The sequence below is a fragment of the Tamandua tetradactyla genome, chromosome 2, assembly GCF_023851605.1.
Source record: "Tamandua tetradactyla isolate mTamTet1 chromosome 2, mTamTet1.pri, whole genome shotgun sequence".
Lineage (NCBI taxonomy): Eukaryota > Metazoa > Chordata > Mammalia > Pilosa > Myrmecophagidae > Tamandua > Tamandua tetradactyla.
This window is the reverse complement of record NC_135328.1, coordinates 213,080,468-213,101,139: the sequence shown is the minus strand read 5'-3', so window position 1 is coordinate 213,101,139 and position 20,672 is coordinate 213,080,468. Positions and strand designations below refer to the sequence as shown.

The window sequence follows — 20,672 nt, the reverse complement described above, 5'->3', positions numbered from 1 at the left end:
AGTGTATAGCTGAATTATGTTTCTTAATCCATTCTGCCAATGTGTATCTTTTAATTGGTAAATTTAGTCTATTAACGTTCAAAGTTATTCCTGAAAAGGTGTTTCTTAATTTTACCATCTTATCTTTTTTATTTTATTTGTCATATCTGTATATTCTTTTCCCTCTTTCTCTTTGTATTCTTTAAATTACCCTTAGTGGTACTCTTCAATTCTGTGCTTTCTTCCAGATCTCCCTCCCCTGTCTCTTTTTTCAGCCGGCAGAACTTCTTTGGGTATTTCTTGTAGGGCCGCTTTCTTGTTGACAAATTCTTTCAGGACTTATTTGTCTGTGGAAACTTTAATCTCTCCCTCAGTTTTGAAAGACGGTTTGACTGGATATAGAATTCTTGGCTGGAAGTCTTTCTTTTTCAGGATCTTGAATATATTATACCATTGTCATCTCACCTCTGGGATGTTAGTTGAGTAGTCTGAATGCAGTCTTATTTGATTTCCCTTGTATGTAATAGATTGTTTTTTTCTTGCCACTTTCAGGATTTTCTGCTTCTCTTTAACATTTGACAGACTTGGGGAAGACCTATTTGAATTTATTCTGCTTGGAGTTCTTTGGGCTTCTTTAGCTTGTATATTTATGTCCTTTATGAGGGTTGGGAAGTTTTCCCCCATTATATCCTCAACTACTCTTCCTAGCCCTTTACTCCTCTTGTCTCCTTCTGGCACACCTATAATTCTTACGTTTGTGTGCTTTGTTTTGTCTATCATTTCCCTGAGTTCCCATTCAATTTTTTACATTTTTTTTAATGCCATTTGCTGTTTTGAGTCTTTGACATCAATTTTCCTGTCCTCTCTATCACTTTTTCTTTCTTCTGTCTCTTCAAATCTGGTGTTGTGTGCCTCTAGTATGTTTTTTATTTGGTCAACAGAGTCTGTCCCTTCTCTAACTTTTCTGTGGAGCAGGACTAATCTCGAGCTTCTCTAGTCGACCGTCTTCCCCAAAGTCCTCCCTGCCATCTTTCTTATCACTGATTTTTTCCACTTTATAATTTAAACATCATGAACTTGTACAGATTATCAAAATGGAAAGAGGCTGGTTTACATTTGAGGAAAAGAATAGGCTAAGGCTTGTTGAGCACTGAGCCCTCTCACATTTACTCTTTTTTTTCTCCTTAATATTTTTATTGAGAGATCTTCACACACATACAGTCCATATATGGTGTACACTTGGTGGCTCACAGTATCATTACCATGTGTCTTCATCACCATGGTCATGTTTAGAACTATTGCATCATTCCAGAAAAACAAATAAAAAGATAAAAGAAAAAAGTTATATATTTCATACCCCTTAACCCTCCCTCTCATTGACCATTAGTATTTCAATCTACCTGATTTATTTTACAGCTTATCCCCCCATTATTATTTATTTTTTTCCATATTTTTTAATTCATTTGTCCATACCCTGGATAAAAGGAGCATCGGACACAAAGTTTTTACAATCACATAGTCATATTGTAAAATCTGCCTTTTTTTTTTTTTTTTTTTTTTTTTTTTACGTGGGCAGGCACCAGGAATCAAACCTGGGGTCTCTGGCATGGCAGGCGAGCATTCTGCCTGCTGAGCTGCTGTGGCCTGCCCAAAATCTGCCTTGTTTTAAGGCATGTATTGTGGAGACATAAGAGGAAATGAGGTAGATTATTGTCTTTATCAAATGTTCTCAATTCACTGATCACAGCTAACATTCCTTCTGTTACAGTATTTGGAGTATTTGGTCAGGGCTACCTGGGAGCTAGCTACTCATTTCCTTTCCCCTTACGATTGAACTTCTCACACCCTATTCTTTCCAGTGGTGTTACTCAGAGGTTGAGTAAAACTTACTTTGACTGCCAGCAGCAAATCGTACTTTTTTTTTGGTGGGGAAGGAGTCAGATATAGAGGAGAAAAAACATGTAGAATTTCATTTTTTGACCATTTGTTTCTCTCATGTAAAAAAGAAAAAAACTACTAGTTAACAAGGAAGGATTTGCATGCTGGAATGGTGTGTGTTGATCATAAAATTGCAATTCATCTGTTTTCCAAGACAACACAATACCAGCTTTGAATAGAAAATCTTGGTGATTGATTAATGAACTGTCAGGTACAATTGGGTTTTGTATAACAAAAGCCCCTGAAGAAAAAAGGAAAATGAAACTTTTCTGCTCCGAAGTCTTAGAAAAACTGCATGGCAAAATATTTGAAATTCCTGGAAATTCCTTTCAATCTTGTTCTTTAGGCAGCACGATTGAATCTGCATTTTAAGACTTCTTAAATACATCATTGGATTAGAATTTATAAAAGGGAGCATAATGAACTAGTTTTGAGACTAGCAAAGAACCTTGGTGTCACATGTTTTTCAGTAGTGGTAGAACATGCCAAAAACGGGGCAAAGGGAGACTGTGATGAATGCTCTCTTCTTTCCTCTGTGCTCTTCTTGAGCACACAGAATAGTTTGGACCTAGAATAGGAGTCTTTCCTTACTCCCTCCTTCTTCCCTTCCCTCTCTCAGTAACTAGGCTTATTTTTTAACTTTTTATAGCAGAAAATTTCAAACATATACAAAGTAAACACAATAGTATAATGAAGCCCTGTGTATCTGCCTCTCAGTTTCAACAACTAATGTATTTGCTTTTAGTTATATAATAATAACTATATACCTAAAATTGGTGAAAGGAAGGGGGAAAAATCACCTTTCTTATCATATGTAATCTCTGTTGATATTTTGACATATTTCTTTCCTTAAAAGAAAGTCATAGCATAATATTGTTTTATTCAGACTGCATTTTCACATAATCTGTGTTAACTATCTTCCTACATTCCCTGTGATCTTTTTAATTGTCATTTTTAAGTGACTGGAAAATAGTCCATTGAATAATAGGATAATAATCTTCATGCTCCTTTTTTTGTTTTTTTGCTATTAAATAATGGCTCAGTGAATTTTTCCATATTTTACATGATTTCTGTAGGCTTTTTTTTAGAAGTAGGGTAGTTGGGTCGAAGGGTGTGAGATTTTAGAGGCTTTAATTTGATACCTGTTGTTAAACTACATTTTTGTTCTGGTGAACCACTCTTGGCAGCATTTGAGAACACCAGCCTTGCTCTTTGCAGTATTTATTTGAGCAGTTGTGATGGGTCTTATGATAACACAGGGCTGATTGCTTAGGAGATAGTTTTTTTTTTCCTACTGATTCTTCCTGAATCAGACATTAATTCTTGACCATGTTTTATTTCATCCTCTAGGTGTTTTCATGTCGACTAGGGAATGAGTATGATACAGCTCTTTCAATTGTTGATCCAGTACAAATTCAGGTGGAGCTGGTGGGAAATTCTTCTTATCAGAATAGTTCAGGATTGATGGATGCATTCAACAGTGAAGATTTTCCACCTATCTTAGAGGTAATGATGGAAAAACAATGTAACACACTGATGCACCCTCACGAACTTTTCTGTACAGATAATACTTATTTATGCTGAGTCTGTCAGCATTTTAGTTACTTTCTCAACTTCAAAAGAAATATGACATTGTCTCTGCTCTAGAGGATCTCATGTTCTTATGGCAGATAAAAGACCTGGGAAGAAAACATTCATGAAACAGAGTTAGGTCTGACGAGAACCAGGGGCGTGTGGGGAAGTAAGGAGAATGAAAGGTGAGGCAGGGGAAGGTGAAGTCAGCCAAGGAGGGCTTAAGGATTTGGTGTTTTATTTCTTTGCTAGAGGTGGAATAATTAATTCAGCTGAACCACAGAATATTGGAAGACAGAGAAAAGCTATTATGGTTATTTTAGGAGCACCTCACAGGAAAAAAAAAGTAAATAAGGCAGACATTCAAACACAGAATCACCATTTTTAAAGTGGCTTAGTGTTGATGTCTGTTCTGCCTTTACCAACAGTAGCTATATTGCTAATCACTGAGGAAGATTGGACTTAAGGGAATATTGGTGAGAAACTTGACTCACACTTTTATTTGAATAAAAAGAGGTGAGTTTGTTGGTTGGTCAGATTGTTTCAGAGATTTAAAAAATTAAATGGATCAGAGCAAAATAGATTAACAAAATGTTGCTAATAGGTGGCTTTGCCTTCTCCAGGATCATTTGCTCATTCTCTGCTTTAATAATTAATATACTTGTATGAAAATCATCCTACTGAAATATTACTTGCTCTAGTAATTTTCCTAGCTTAGAATTTTTAATATGGTGCAGTTTTGGGACCATCCAACCTTATATCTGAGGCACCTTTTCTTATAGTTATTGGTGCTTAGTTTCAAGATCTTTGCAGTCTTCTGTATGAGAAATTTGGTATAGTGTCTGCTGGACTTACAGAATTAGAACTTCAAATAGGAACCGTGTTTTAAGAGATGTGGAAAACACTAAATACAACTTTAAAAAATTACCACCTTTTTAATTTTGTTAGATTCATTTACAAGCCCTGGATATCAGACTCTCTTATAATGATGTTCAGCTGTTTCTTGCCATTGCAAAATCCATCCCAGAGCAAGCTAATGCTGCTCTGCCGGACTCAGCGGCCTTGGAGACAGACTCTGTTAGCAGATACCTTCCTGGTTCATCTTGTGTCAGTGAGGAAATCAGAGAAGGGACAAGACATACCGTGGATCCCATCTTGGGTAAGTATTTAACTATAAAATGCACTCAGTCTGTCTAATAATGCTCCTTCTTTTTAACTTTTAGAGGTTTTTTTGCTCAAATTGTTCAGAGTATAACTGTATGTCATTTAGTAATTGTAGGTTATTTGTATGACTATTTTTCTTTAAATGTAAAAGCAAACAGAAAACACCCTAAATCAACTCCTTTAGCTTATGTTCTTTTCTTTCTTACAGTTTCTTCCATAGCTATATCCAAAGATAATGCTAAGGTTTAGTTTTAAACTTTGAGAGATTTCTTCCAAAGTTATGTGGATAATACTATTTTAGTTTTAAGCTTTTTAAAATACTGTCACTATAGGGAAAAGGCTTATTATCAGGGTACGCTTAAACGAGTCTCCAGTTAGGAGTCCATTTTTGCGTAGACAAAAGAAATGTTTTAATTTGGTATATAGCCGAAAAAATTGAAAGCAGGGACTTGAACAAATATTTGCATCCGTGTTCATAATGGCATTATTACAATTGCCGAAGGATGGAAGCAACCCAAGTGTCCATCAACTGATGAATGGATAAATAAAATATATCTATATACAATGGGATATTATTTGGTTGTAAGAAGGAATGAAGTCCCTGGTACATGCGACAGCATGAATGAAGCTTGAAGCGTGATAAAAGTGAGACCCAAAAAGACAAATATTGCATAATCTCAACAATTTGAAACAATTAGAATGAATAAATTCATAAGATCAGAATCTAGAATGTAGGTTACCAGGGGATAGTGTTGGGATAGGGAATGGAGAGTTAAGTCTTCAGATGTACAGGGTATCCTATGGGGAGTGATGGAATCACAGACAGTGAACCCTAAGTTAAACAATGGGCTACAGTTAATAGAACAGTTATAAAAATGTGCTTTTAGCAATTAAAAAAAAAGTGTTTTAGTCACCAGTTTCTGAATTTCTTCTTTATCAAAATAGTCTGTGGGCTAATATACGTAAAATTATTTATAAAAAAAATTTTTTTAAACTATAAAAATTTGATACAATTTTTTTTCTAGAGTTACAGCTGGCAAGACTGCAGGAGCTGGGATTCAGTATGGATGATTGTCGCAAAGCTCTTTTGGTGTGTCAAGGTAACTTAAATTAGGGCTTCCCTCGTTCATTTTTTTTTTCCTGGCAATATGTTTCCTCCCAATCCCCCAAGCTGACTTAGAGAGCTAGAGTGGACTTCAAACCCTTCATGTGGCCAGGGGTAATGATGAGCCAACAGTATTTTATAGTGGATAAGAATGTGCATGCTGAAGCTGACTGCCTAGCTTCACATCCTTACTCTGCCACTTCCTAGCTACTTACTGTAGTGACTTTGGGCAATTTGCTTAGCATCTCTGTGCCAGGGCTCCCTTTCTGTAACATGAACATAAAAGGTTCTCTCTCAGAGATTTAATGCACATAGGTCACCATATGCAAAGTATTTAAGTAGAGGGCCTGGCAAACAGAAAGTGCTTGATAAATGTTAGCCATTATTACTGGTGCTTGGGGCAGTGGTGGTGATACTGGTAATAAGGACCATTCATTGAGCTCCTCTATACCTAGCCTTGTATTTTTGTCTTGAATCCTCATGGCCCAGAGGGATAGGCCTACTGTCCCCACTACCTATGGTTACTGGCTCAGATGAAGGAAATTTATGTAGCACCTATCTAGTGAGGGTTCTGATGGGTTTAAAACCAGGGCTCTCTAACTCCAAAGCCTATAATCTTCCCCCTACATCATTACACCACCTTCACCACCTCCCTTCCTTATTTTCATTTTTGCTGTGTTTGTGCTTTCTTACTATTTCTCTTTATAGCCTATAATATACATTGTATACATATATACTTTATATATTGATACATTGTATTATAGATATAATTTTATAACCTATTTTAAAATGCAATTTTATTGAATTATGATTATAGTTTTATTGTAATGCACTTAATGTATCACCAGCATTTTCCCATGTCATTAAAATTGTTTGTAAATGATTTTGTTTAACATGGACTGACTATAGGACATATTATTAGTTTATTTAACAATTTTTCAGTTATTTTTATCTCAATATTATATATAATTCTGTAATGAACATTTTTTGGTGTGAACTTTGTAGTTTTTAAGTATTTCCTTGGTAGAGAGCTGTAGTTATAGTATAAACTGGATCAAAGAGTATAGATATTTTTAAGGTTCTTTACTCATATAGACAAATCTTTTTCTAAAGAGATTGTGCCAGCTTACATTACCACCATTATGTTTGTAAATGCTTATCTTGCCATATAATTGTTAGCATTAAAAACTCTATTTTTCATTCTGATAAAAAAGACACATCTCCATCTAATGAAAGGTAACACCTACAAGGGCATGTCTCATCTTCATGGGGATAATTAAATCAAAGTTTCCAACCTACAGTATCGAATCAGGATTAAAAGAAAAAGCTCCCTCCACAAGATTGATTAAAACATGGCTTTTCTGGGACACATAATACTTTCAAACTGGCACAACATTGTTTTGTGCTGAATTGGCCATATGTTTAAGGTTTGAAACATGCCACACACAACAGTCATTAAAAAAAAAAAAAGATAGACCTAGTAATCTTATATATCTTAGTTTGGTTTTTACCTGGTCATCTCTGCTTTTTGGATAAATTAACTCTATGCCCTTTAATGTTTACATTCCTATTCTTTTTTGGGGGGGTGCATGGTCCGGGAATTGAACCCAGGTCTCCCACATGAAAGGCAGGCATTCTAACCACTGAACTACCTGTGCACCCTCTACATTTCTATTCTTTTAACTTTGCTTTAAAAATTTAATGCATTTTGTGTTCCTGAGAATCTTTGACTTTCTTTCTTAATTTTTATTTCCTTAGTAACTAAGGCTTAATTCCATCAATAATGAAGTTGATAATAGCACCTACTGTTTACACAGCCTTTATTGTGAGCCACATCCAGATCTGAAAACTTGATGTGCACTCATTTGTTTCCTCCTCATGTCAGTCCTGTAGAGAGTATGCTTTAGGTTGCAGAGAGACCGAGTAACTGGCTCAAGATCTATCAGCTAGTTAGTGTAGAAGAACCAGAATCTGCAGTCGGGTCCTCTTGCTCCAGAGCCCATGCCATTAACTGCTTACCACTGTTCCATGCACTGGCCTCTGATTTGTGAGTATGGGGTTACATTGCCTTACTTCTTTTCTTTTTTTTGGCTTTAGCAATCTGATTGTATTCAGAGTGCTCTTGTTTGGCAGTTGCATATTACTCTCATGCGATTGCCCTTATTACTTTTTTTTGTTAAGAAGGCAAATGTTAGCCATTATTATAGTGCTTGGGGCAGTCGTGGTGATACTGGTAATAAGGACCATTCATTGAGCTCTTTTGTATACCTAGCCTTGTTTTTTTGTTTTGAATCCTCATGGCCCAGAGGGAGAGGCCTTCTGTCCCCATTACCTATGGGTTACTGGCTCAGTAACAAATGTTAAAGAAATTTGAGATAGTTACAAAGCAGCACATCAGCATATGCAGAACTACGTTAGTGAAGAGTGAATAACTACGAAGTGGCACCTAGACTTTGGTCCCTCTACTCCTTCTCTCCTTCACCAGATGTCATAATACAGGGGAGATGGTCTTCTGGAGGCATTTGAGCCAGGTCATGAAACGTACTGGACACTTGTGTGGAAGGTACACAATGAAGAGTGTTTTGTTCTATTCACTTAAAAGCAAAATTCCCTACTGTGCTTTTTTTTTTTTTTTTTTTAATCTAGGAATACATCTGGGAATCCAGGCTCTCTTGGGCTATCCAGTCGATCCTATAAACTTTGTTTTTCCTTTTCCTCTATAAGTTGCTAGAGTAGCTATCAGAACTGGTTGAACTGATCACCTTTCATTTTCTTGAAAGGCCAATTGAAAAAGGCAGCAAGTTGGTTGTTTAAGAATGCTGAGCCTCTGAAGTCTCTTTCTCTGGCCTCTAAAAGCCGAGACACCCAGGGAATTGGAGCCGCACAGTGGATCTCTGGCGTGGAGATTAAAGCCGAGAGCATGTGCATCTGTGTTATCGATGATTGCATGGATTGTGACGTTCCTCTTGCCGAGCTCACTTTTTCCCGTGAGTATTTTCCTGATTCTCAGCTTCTTCTTGAATATTTTCAGTGATTGCTGAATAATTTAGGGCCTATCTTTTGTGTTACTCATACTCTCCTCTAGTTTGTAGTATGAACGAAATTTGGATAATACATCTGTTCTTCATTAAGTACATTTTTAAGAAATCTGTATTTATTTGCCATATCTGCCCTTCAGCATAACTTGGGAAAATAGAAATTTCATTGATGAAATTTCTGTTATATTAACAAGTCTAGCTAAATAATTCCTGAGCTCCCTATTTTTAGTTTTTCTTTTAATGACTCTAAATATTGTAGTGGGTACTGTTACAAAAGGCATTTAAAAGAGAAGTTCAGGGAATAATGCTTCAACCCTCTTCATGTCTTGAAAATTAAAGAAACAATTTGGTTAGAAATCTTACCTCAGAGTTTGCTCCATCAAGCCATAGTAGAAATGAAACACTGTTAACTTGGGAGGTGAACTTCAGGAGAATGGGGGCCAAGGTCATGACCTTTTTACCCTAAGGTGCATGTTTGCCCGCAGTGCTAGAGAAAGATTCTGGGGAAGAAAATGAAAATCTCACTGCTGTGTTGACTTTTAATTTTCCATTGTTTTGGTCTTACCAGCCTCTTCTTCAAGTAAAATTTGGTTTGGGGGCTTTAATCCAACCTTTTGTACACTGTGAAGGTTTTCCTTTTCCCTGATTGAAAGTAATAACTGGAGTTTTGACCATTTCCTCTACTGAGAATGGATTCTTGTTTTTCTATAGTAATCTTAAAATTTGGAGCTAATATTTGTCAGGACTTGAGTGCCCTTACAATGCTACTTTCTTTTCAGATACTCAGGTAAAAATGTAGATAAAATAACTTTTTATGTTTCTACAGGGTTTGGATATACCTGGGTGCCAGGTCTGGGATTAGGGGGAGGCAAACGAGGCACTTGCCCCAGGCCCAACTTTTAAGGGGGCACCCAAAACTCAATATTACTAATATTTTAATACAGTGTTTTAAAAAATCAAAATTAATTTTTAAGATCTGTGATGAACAAATGTCAACATTGCATGTATTTTAATTTGAGACCATCCATATTAGCTATCACTACCACTGACACCTTGTTAATATGATTTATCTCCAAAAACTAGCTTTGGTTGCCCCTACTCCACTGCTGCAATAAGATTCACTCTCATTGCAGGTCTGAATTTTCTTCAGCATATGAGAACTAACCCTGAAGGCTATGCCCACTTCACCCTTTCTGGAGATTATTATAACCGTGCCCTGTCAGGTCAGTATAAAGCATTTATTATTGTGGGATTTAAAAAATAAATTTAAATGATTGCCTGAACCAATTGCTATATACATTTTGTATGAGGGAAAGGAATGCAATTGATTGCATCAACACAAAAGATAGAAATTTCTTACTTTTCTAAAAACTTACGTATTGCAATTGAGTTGTTTAAAAAGAACACTTTTATAGTTAATTCTTTTTGTTCCTGGAGTTATGCTTATACCACATGTGAACTTGCTCTATTGCAAAGGATCTTTTGTTTGGCCCTGTTAGCTGAGTTTCAGTGGAGAATCTCCTTACTTCCTGTTGGACTTGTTTGTTTCATTAGAAGTATATTAAAACTGTATGATAAGGTATAATCGACCCTACCTTCTCCCCAGACAGAACACACTTAATCAGAATAAATTACTTTTTAAAGTGATGTAAAATTTGGATATTCTTTCCTTCCATTGGGAAGAACAAGGAGAGGGTCTATACAGCTTGACATTCAGGAACGATTATATTCTGGGGCCAAGCAGTTTGAGTGAAGAAGTTTTTTGCCTTAAGAGATTTTAGAGGAGTCCCTATCAGAATTCTAAGTAGGCATGGACAGAGAAACAGATTGTCACGCAGTCTAAGGCTTTAAGCCTAAGTATGAACTCCCTTAGAATTCAGTGAGAAATTGAGCCTCTATTTGCTGTGCTGCTGCTGATCTGGAGTTCATGTGACATTTAAATTTTCCATCTCTGTTCTGGTTGCACCCTTATTTCCTAATTGTTCAAAATGTTTAACTTTGGAATAATGGTCCAAATCATGCTGGCTGAGAGAAACTTGCAGGGCACATGGTAGCTATTTCTCTGAGACGCATTTGTTTTCTCCAACCAAATATTGCTTCCTTTTTAAAATTGTATGAACATAGTCAGGTCACTAAGTAATAAATGTTGTGAAGAGGCTAATGTACATACTTCTAAGCCACATGCTGGATTGTATTTGGATGGGTAAATCAGCTGCTCTATGGCTGATTGAGTGAATGCATACAGAAATTTAGTAAAAATTAATTGGCCTTAGAAATTTAAGTCTTTAAAATCACAGCGAGATGCCATTTCATACTTAACAGTTGGCAAAAATTAAGTGTGGTGATGCTAAGTATTGGTGAGGATATGAGACATACAACTCCTATTTCCTGCTATTAGAATTGTAAATTGAAACAACCACTTTGGAGAACGATTTGGCATGACTAGTAAAGCTGAGTATGAGAACACCCAACAAATCAGCAATACTCATGGCTATGTGTACTGGGAAATTGTGTACAAGACTACATATGGTAGTGTTTTTCCTAATAGTAATAAAACTGGAATCAACTGAATGTCTCTCAACAGTAGAATGGATAAGTACATTGTGGCACTTTTGTTAGTAGATAACTTATTCTGTGAAACAAAAGAATGTAGTATTGATACATGCATCAGTATGAATGAATTTCAAAAATATGTTGAGCAAAAGTAGAAAGTTGCAAAAGAATGTATACACTGGGATTCCATTTAGGTAAAAACTAATCAGTATGTTCTTAAGAAATACATACGTGTGTGGTAAAACTATAAAGAAAGAGCAAGGGAATAATTAACTAAAAGTTTAAGCTATTGGCTACCTGGAGTTGGGTAGGAGAAAATTGGTGGGAAGGAGGAGAACGAGATGGCATAGTGGCACTTGGGCTTCACAAGAATTAGTGATTTTCTATTTCTTATGCTGAATAGTGGGTACATGAATACTTGAGGTATTATTATTCTTTAAACTGTACATATGTTCTTTATATACCTTTTGTACACATGACATGGTTTCAGTTTAAAAAAATTTTGAATCAAGTTAATGGGCTTCCAAAGATACCTAGTTCACTTAACTAATAGATTATTGATGTAACCAGGAAAACTAGATTTAATAGTTGTTTATCTCTCTATATTGCTTTTTTTTCCTCCTTTTTTTTCCTTTATTAGATAAGTTGTGACTTTATAGAACAATCATGCATTAAACACGGGATTCCTAATACCACCTGTATTAGTCAAGGTTCTCTAGAGAAACAGAACCGACAGGAGATATCTCTAACTATGAGATTTATAAAAGTGTCTTATGCAGTTGTGGGAATACAAGAGTCCAGAATTCGTAGGGCAGGCTGTGAGACTGGCAAGTCCGATGTAGGGTCTTGACGAACTAGGTAGGAAAGGCTTGCTGCCTGAAGAAACTGAAAATTCTCTCTTCTCCCTTAAAAGCCTTCAACTGGATTAAATTCGACTGATTAGATTCTTTCAATCATGGAAATCATGCCCATAGTTCATGGTAGATGTAATTAGTCACAGACATAATCAACTGACTAATAATTTAATAAACCAGCCTTCTACTTTATCAGCCAGCCTTGAAATACCCTTGCAGTAATGATTTGGCCAGTGCTTACCTGACTAGACAGCTGGAAACTATCTCCTGGCCAAGTTGACACCTGAACCCAACTGTCACAGTCGACCCCTTGTCAACTTGGCAGCCATACATGTCACCTTAAACCATTCTTAATCTCTAAATAAACACAGTAACAGAAATATGTTGTGTGTAACAATACTCAGCTCTCCTGTGTACAACTAGAAATGTACTAGATCTGTCCAGAACAGGTACAAGTCTTTAGGGAACATTCAGTCTTAAACTTGGTATCTTGTAACTTAAATAATATAACATGAACAGTACTATTTATGTCATATGATAAGAAGAAAACAAGTATTTGCTTTCTGTACAAATAGAAACATACTCATAACAAAACGAGGAGGAAATATTCATACCATCACAGTCCTCATTTCTGCAACTGGTCATATGGTTGTAGTTCATATTTACTGATACCTTCATGTTCCCTTTACCTTCAGCAAGCACTTCAACTGGCTGCCATTCTTTACCTGGTGGGGTGATCCGAGTCTTCATTCCTGAAGTTTCTGGGCCATTGGTAGTCCTGCCTGCATTGGATTGTTGTAGTTTTCCATTGCTTTAATCACAGGGCATGGTAGTACTAAGAAGTACCCTAGAGGACTGCTATATTCCAAGAAAATTCTTCTTTACCTCCATTGTGTAGTTGCAGTCCTATTTCCCCTTGATAGATAGTCAGGATCAGTCATCCCAGCCAATATAGTAATCCCCTTGCTTGTTGATCGAGAGGCATGAGAAGCCCGAAGTGGCTAGGTGGCAGACTTAACTTTCAGTTCAATGGAGTCATTGTTGTGTCTTCTGGTAGGCACACTCCTCCCTTTGGAACTAAGACCTGAGAGCTTAAGGTTTCAGGGGCAGAAGGCAAATTTTTTTCTTCTGGATCACTAGGGGTGATAGTAAGTTGTACCACTCCCATTTCTACCCCTTGATTCATGGACCTGTGAATCCTGGCTATGGGAGAAACAGCTCCATAGAGTGGATTCAGAGCATACACAGCCTCCTGGAACACATTGCCCCAGCCTTGCAAGGTATTGCCACTAGTTGACACTGTAATTGGGTCTTCAAAAGGCCATTCTACCATTCTATCCACCCAGCTGCCTCTGGATGATGGGGAGCATGGAAAGACCAGAGAATTCCATGAGCATATGCCCATTCCAGCATGAAGTGGGTTCCTTGCTCAGAAGCAGTGCTGTGTGGAATACCTTGACAATATATAAGGCATTCCATAAGTCCACAGATGGTAGTTTTGGCAGAAGCATTGTCTGCAGGGAAGGCAAACCCATATAGAAAATATGTGTCTAATCCAGTTAGAATAAATCACTGCCCCTTCCTTGATGGAAGTGGTCCAATGTAATCATCCTGCCACCAGGTAGCAGGCTGATCACCTTGGGGAATGGTACAATATTGGGGACTGAGAATGGGCCTCTGCTGCTGGCAGATTGGACACATAGCAGTGGCCATAGCCAGGTCAGCCTTGGTCAGTCCATGTTGCTGAGCCCATGCATAACTTCTGTCCCTACCACCATGCCCACTTTGTTCATGAGGTCACTGGGCAATGGCAAGGGTGGCTAGGGAAAAAGGATGACTTGTATCCACACAATGGGTCATCTTTTCCACCTGATTATTAAAACTTCCCTCTGCTGGAGTCACCCTCTGTTGAGCATTCACATAGCACACAGATGTCTACATGTTTTTTGTCCACTCAGAAAGATGTATCCACGTTCCTCTTCCCCAGACTTCTTTGTCACCAATTTTCTAATCATGCTCCTTCCAAGAGCCTGACCATCCAATGAAACCATTAGCAACAGCCCATGAGTTAGCATACATATGCACCTCTGACCAATTCTCCTTCCAAGCAAAATGACCAACCAGGTACACTGTTTGAAGTTCTACCCACTGGGAGGATTTCCCCTCACCATTGTCCTTCAAGGACATCCCAGAAAGGGGCTGTAGTGCTGTAGCTGTCCATTTTCATGTGGTCCCTGCATATCATGCAGAACCATCTGTAAACTAGGCCCGAGTTTTATCATCCTCAGTCAGCTGACTGTAAGGAACTCCCCAAGAGGCCGTAGCTCTGGTCTGGGAAAGAGAATGTAATGTGACAGGAGTGGGGGCCATGGGCATTTGGACCACTTCCTTGTGTAACTTACTTGTGCCTTCAGGACCTGCTTGAGTCCTGTCTCTTATATACCATTTCCATTTTATGATGGAGCGCTGCTGCGTACTCCCAACTTTATGGCTTGGTGGGTCAGAAAACACCCAGCACAAGATAGGCAATTCAGGTCTTGTTATAATTTATGAGGCCCAAGGTTTAAGCATTCAGTCTTTACTGTGGCCTAGTAGCAGGCCAAAAGGTGTTTTTCAAAGGGAAAGTAGTTATCTGCAGAGGATGGTACGGCTTTACTCCACAATCCTATGAACCTGCATTGTGATTCTCCCATAAAGGCCTGCCAGTGACTCCAGACAGCACTTCTGTTAGCTGTTGACAGTTCAGCACCATTGGGTCTGCTGGATCATAGGGCCCAAGTAGCAGAGCAACTTGCACAGTAGACTGGACCTGTCACAGAGCCTCCTCTTATTCTGGTACCTACTCAAAACTAGTAGATTTTCTGGTCACTTGGTAAATGGGCCAGAGTAGCACACCCAAATGAGAAATATGTTGTCTCCAAAATCTCAAGAGGCCAACTAGGCATTGTGCCTCTTTTTTGGTCATAGAAGGGGCCAGATGCAAAAGCTTATCCTTTATCTTAGAAGGAATATCTCAGCATTCCCCACACCACTGGATACCTAGAAATTTCACTGAGGTGGAAGGCCGCTGTATTTTTGTTGGATTTATTTCCCATTCTCTGACATGCAAATGCTTTACCAATACATCTAGAGTAGTTGGTACTTCTTGCTTACTAGGTTCAGTCGGCATGATATCATTATAATGGACCAGTGTGATGTCTTGTGGGAGGAAGAAACAATTGAGTTCCCTCTGAACAAGATTGTGACACAAGGCTACAGAGTTGACATGCCACTGAGTGGGATGGTGAAGATATACTGCTGGTCTTGCCAGCTGAATGCAAACTGTTTCTGGTGGTCCTTACTAACTACGATTGAGAAAAAAGCATTTTCCAGATCAATAGCTGCATACTCGGTACCAGGTTATGTATTGATTTGCTTAAGCAGAGATCCTGCATCTGAAACAACAGATGTGGGATCACAACAGCCTTAACCAAGTCACCACTTGGTTAAGTTTATGATCATCCACTGTCATCCTCCAAGACCCATCTGTTTTCTGCACAGACCAAAAAGGAGAAGTTGGATGGGGGATGTGGTGGATGGACCCCTGCATCCTTCAAGTCCTTAAGAGTATCACTAATGTCTGCATGCCCTCCAGGAATCCGGTTTTGCTTCTCATTTACTATTTTGCTGGGTAGGGCAGTTCTAGTGGCTTCCATCTGGTCTTTCCTACCACAGTAGCCCTCATTCTATGAGTCAGGGAACTAATGTGATGAATCTGCCGGTTGCTGTTATGTTCATTCCAATTATGCATTCTGGAATGGGGGAAAGAACCACAGAATGAGTCTGGGGACCCATGGGATCCACTGTGAAATGGAACTGAACTAAAACTCCATTGATCAACTGACCTCCATAAGCCCCTACTCAGATTGGTGGTCCAGAGTGATGTTTAGGGTCTCCTGGAATTTGTCATTTTTGAGCTATTGTCTAGTAATACCTATAATATCTGATCATTTCCTTTCCCCAGTGCACATTTACCCTGGTATAAGGCTGTACCTCTCTTGGGAGAGCCTGGGAGGAAGAGTAACAGCATAAATTTTTTACTGTGTAACAGGGTCCTTCCCCAAGGGTACCTAGTGTTCCCCTCATTCAAGGGGCTGTGGGTCTGTAAACTGTCTCAAGTCTGGGAATTGATTAAGGGGCTGTGACTCTCTGTTAACTTGACCTAGAACTGTTCTGCTCAAATGGCTGAAACAATAATTTAGTAGACTGCCCTTCTATTTTACTTCTTGGTTCCCCATGATCTACTCTCCAACACCCTAGGGTACCCCATGGTCTATAGTCAACACCTAAGTCTCTGAGAGTCAGATTATTTTGACTGCTGCTTTGTCTGCTGTCCATTATGGTGGCCATGCCCACCATGTCTGTGGTGATTAATTGTTGCCGCATGGCTTCTGCCAACTCAGAATCCAATCATCCCCATTGTGTTTAAGGATTCCAGCTCAGTGACAGCAGTTCCCACAGTAATATCTAACCTACAGTGAAGGGTGAAGAGTTCTGTAGGGTGAAGAGTTCAGGGACAATGGAGCTAGTCTCACAAATTTATTCCTCAAAGTTCTGGTAAAAAGTGTGTCTGCTGGATACTCCTGGGGTGTGTAAGCAGATCTTTCATGCTATACCCGCTCTAACATTTTGTGTTAGTCAGGGGTCTCTAGAGAAACAGAACCACCAGGAGATATCTGTAAATACAAGATTTATAAAAGTGTCTCATGCAGGCATGGAATGAAAGACTCCAAAATCCGTAGGGCAGCCTGTGAAGCTGACAGCTCACAGGGTCTGTACAAACTCCTCAAGAGAGGCTTTCTGGCTTAATAAGCAGTGAAAGAGTCTCTCTTCTCCCTTAAAAGCCTTCAGCTGACTGAATTATCTTGTTGTGGGAGGCACACCTTAGTTGATCGTGGATGTAATCAGCCACAGATGCAATCAACTGATTGATGATTTAATATACCATCCTTCAGTTTATCAACCAGCCACTAAATATCCTTGCAGCAATTGTCAGACCATTGCTTGCCTGACCAGACAACTGGACATAATCATTTGGCCAGCTTGACACCAGAACTTAACCATCACATATTCCAGTCTCTCTAAGCCTTTGGATCCCCTCATCTACATTATACCACGGCAGTTTTGGAGTTTTGACTTCAGGTAATGTCGGCTATCTTTTGACCCATGTTTCAGCCAACTACCCAAACAAACTGTTAAGGCTCTTTCTAGCCCTTTGAGCCTCAGCACTGAATACAGAATCTATGCTTAGTGGGCCCATATCAGTAAGTTCAGCTTGATCTGACTTTATATTCCTTCCATTTTCCTGCACCCTTAATATCCAATCCCACACATATTCCCCTGTTATCTGTCTATATAGGTCGGAAAACTCATAAAGTTCTTTTGAAGTATAGTATACCTCCCCATAGTTCACACTTTGTACCTCACCTTTTGGGACCTGCTGTGACTTTAGACTAGTTTATAGGTCTTGAAGAAAAGAGGGGTGGCAGGGGTGGGTCATGAAAAGAATTAGAAGTGTCTTTCAAGCCAATTAATTACCTTGCTATTCTTTTGCAGTTTTATCTGGTGAAACAGGATTAATCACTCCAGACAGAAGACGAGGGTTGTTTTACCAGGGGAGGTGGTTACATGCTTAGCAGGCACTGAGGGATTAATCTCTTTAGGTGGAAATTGGATGGGAGACTCCTCAGGGCAGACTGGAGGCTGGGAAGCTGTTTCCTCAAGGCAGGCTGGAGATTGTGTGACTGTTTTCCTCAGGGCAGGCTGAGGGTGGGGTGGCTGTTTATTCAGAACAGACTATTATAGGTCTATCTAGCAAACACCCAGCACATCTTTCATGTAGCATTTAAATTCCAAATTTGAGGCCTTCACCTCATCTCTTTCCCATAACTATATCCAGCATTTCTAAGAACAACCAACCAACACTGTTGTAACTCTTAATTCCGCAAAACTCTGTTAAGGTGTCAAAAATGCTCTTACCCAGAGCCTTGCCTAGTATGAGCATACAATTAACAGAATCAAATTGTGATAATTGTGCTTGTCTCTGTTGCCCACTTATACCATTGACTGTCAGTGCCATATTGATTATTGGAAATAGAGTCATTAATGCCTTTGAATCTAATCAGAGTAGAAAGCCAATTGCAAAAAAACATTTTTAAGATTCTGTTTCTCAAGAACGACTGCCGGTACCAAGCTGAATTCATCAGGGTTCTCTAGAGATACTGCAAATGTAAGATTTATAAATGTGTCTCATGCAACTGTGGGGATGCAGGAGTCCAAAATTCGTAGGGCAGATTGTGAGGCTGGCAGCTCTGATCAAGGGTCTTGATGAATTGCACAGAATGGTGGAGTGATGTTTTACCAACAGTGAAAAATCTCTCTCCTCCCTTAAAAGTCTTTACCTGATTGGATTAAATCCAACTGATTGGATTATCTTGAGGTAAGGGTACCTTTAGTTGATGGTAGATGTGACCAGTCACAGATCCAGTCAGTTGACTGATGATTTAATAAACCAGTCTTCTGGTTTATCAGCCAGCCATGAAATGTCTTTGTGTAATGGTTAGACCTGTGTTTGCCTGACCAAACAACTGGGCACCATCACCTGGCCAAGTTGACACTAGAACCGAACCATCACAGCACCCCACCATTGACACCTTACATTAGTGCAGAACATTTGTTATAATGATTGTAGCTCATTTTTATAATTTACTATTAAAGTTCATGGTTTAATTTAGGGTTCCGTGTGTAGTGTAGTTCCATGGATTTTTAAAAAAATTTTTTATTCTGTTAGCATTTATACAATCTAACATTTCCCCTTTTAATCATATTCAGATATATATTTCAGTGCTGTTAATCATATTCACAGTGTTACACTACTGTTGTTACTATCCATTACTAAAACTTGCAATCAACCTAAATAGAAACTTTGTATACTTTAAACTTTAACTCCCCATTCCCTACCCCCCACCATGTCCCCGGTAACCTATATTCTAGATTCTGATCTTATGAGTTTACTCATTCTAATTGTTTCAAATCATTGAGATCATACAATATTTGTCCTTCTGTATCTGGCTTATTTCACTCAACATGATGTCTTCAAGGTTTATCCAAGTTGTCACACGTATCAGGACTTCATTGCTTCCTACAGCTGACTAATATCCCACTTTATGTAGCATTTTATTTGTCCAGTCATGGGGTGATGGATACTTGGGTTGCTTCCATCTTTTGGCAGTTGTAATAATGCCACTATGAACATTGCTGTTACTGCCTATGTATGTTTATATGTATTTGCTTTTTTGTGTTATACCATATTGAGGGCTTTCTCATTTCTGTCTGGATACAGTTCTCATTTATTTTCTTTGTAATTACCATGGGGTTAAAATTTAATGTCCTAAATATATAACAATCATATTTGATTTGATACCAACGTAGCTTCATAGTATGTACCTATAGTTTTCCCATACTCCTCTGCCCCCGCACCTTTTTTTTTTGGACTTGTTACTACTTATGTGTTTATAAATTGTACATCCAAAAACTTAGATTCATTGTTACTATTTATGCATTTGCATTTTAGTACTTGTAAGAAATAAGAAGCAGAGTTACATACCAAACAATACACTACAATAATACTGCCATTTATTATTACCCAAATGGTTACCTTTATCACAGGTCTTTATTTCCTTATGTTGCTTTAAGTCAAGTTTCTGTTCCTTTTCATCTGAGGAATTCTCATTAGTATGACTTGTAGGGCCGGTCTAGTGGTGATGAACTCACTCAGCTTTTGTTTCACTGAGAATGTTTTAATCTCTACCTCATTTTTGAAAGAGAGTCTTGCTGGGTATAAAATTCTTGGCTGGTTGTTGTTTTTCTTCAGCACCGTAAGCATTTCAAACCGCTGCGTTCTTGCCTCCATGGTTTTTGATGAGAAATCAGCACTCAGTCTAATAGGAACTCCCTTGTATGTAACAAGTTGCCTTTTTCTTCCGGCTTTCAGAACTTTCTCCTGTCTTTTGCATTTGACAGTGTAATCAGTATATGATTGGGTGTATTTTTCTCCATGTTTATCTTAGGTGTTTTCTAGCCTATCTTTAATATTTATATCTTTTGCTAAGTTTGAGATGTTCTCTGTCTTTTCTTTGACTACTTCTGCATAATGTGTATATTGGTGTTCTTGATTGTGTCCCAGAGGTCACTTAGGATATTTTTGCTTTTAATATTTCTTTTTTCTTTCCGCTCTTCAGCTTGACTCATTTTGAGTGTCTTGTCTTCAAGCTCATTGCCTGTTTCTTCTGCCAGCTCCAGTCTGCTCTTGAGACCCTCTGGGGCATTTTTCATTTCAGTTAGTGTGGTCTTCAGCTCCTTTAGTTCTGTGTAGTTTCTTTTTGAAATTTATATCTCTACTAAAACTCTTTATTTGCTCATTCATTGTTT

General features: G+C 38.4%; 1 protein-coding gene across 7 annotated transcripts in view; it reads left to right on the top strand.

Annotated features, from left to right (window-relative positions):
• Positions 1–20,672, top strand: part of VPS13D (vacuolar protein sorting 13 homolog D) — a 354,551-nt gene that overhangs the window by 109,334 nt on the left and 224,545 nt on the right. For all 7 annotated transcript variants that reach the window (XM_077151248.1, XM_077151249.1, XM_077151246.1 and 4 more), the window contains 5 exons: positions 3,268–3,423; positions 4,438–4,648; positions 5,679–5,753; positions 8,539–8,745; positions 9,930–10,019. In XM_077151248.1, coding sequence (XP_077007363.1) covers positions 3,268–3,423; positions 4,438–4,648; positions 5,679–5,753; positions 8,539–8,745; positions 9,930–10,019 — 739 coding nt within the window. The remainder of the gene's footprint in view (positions 1–3,267; positions 3,424–4,437; positions 4,649–5,678; positions 5,754–8,538; positions 8,746–9,929; positions 10,020–20,672) is intronic.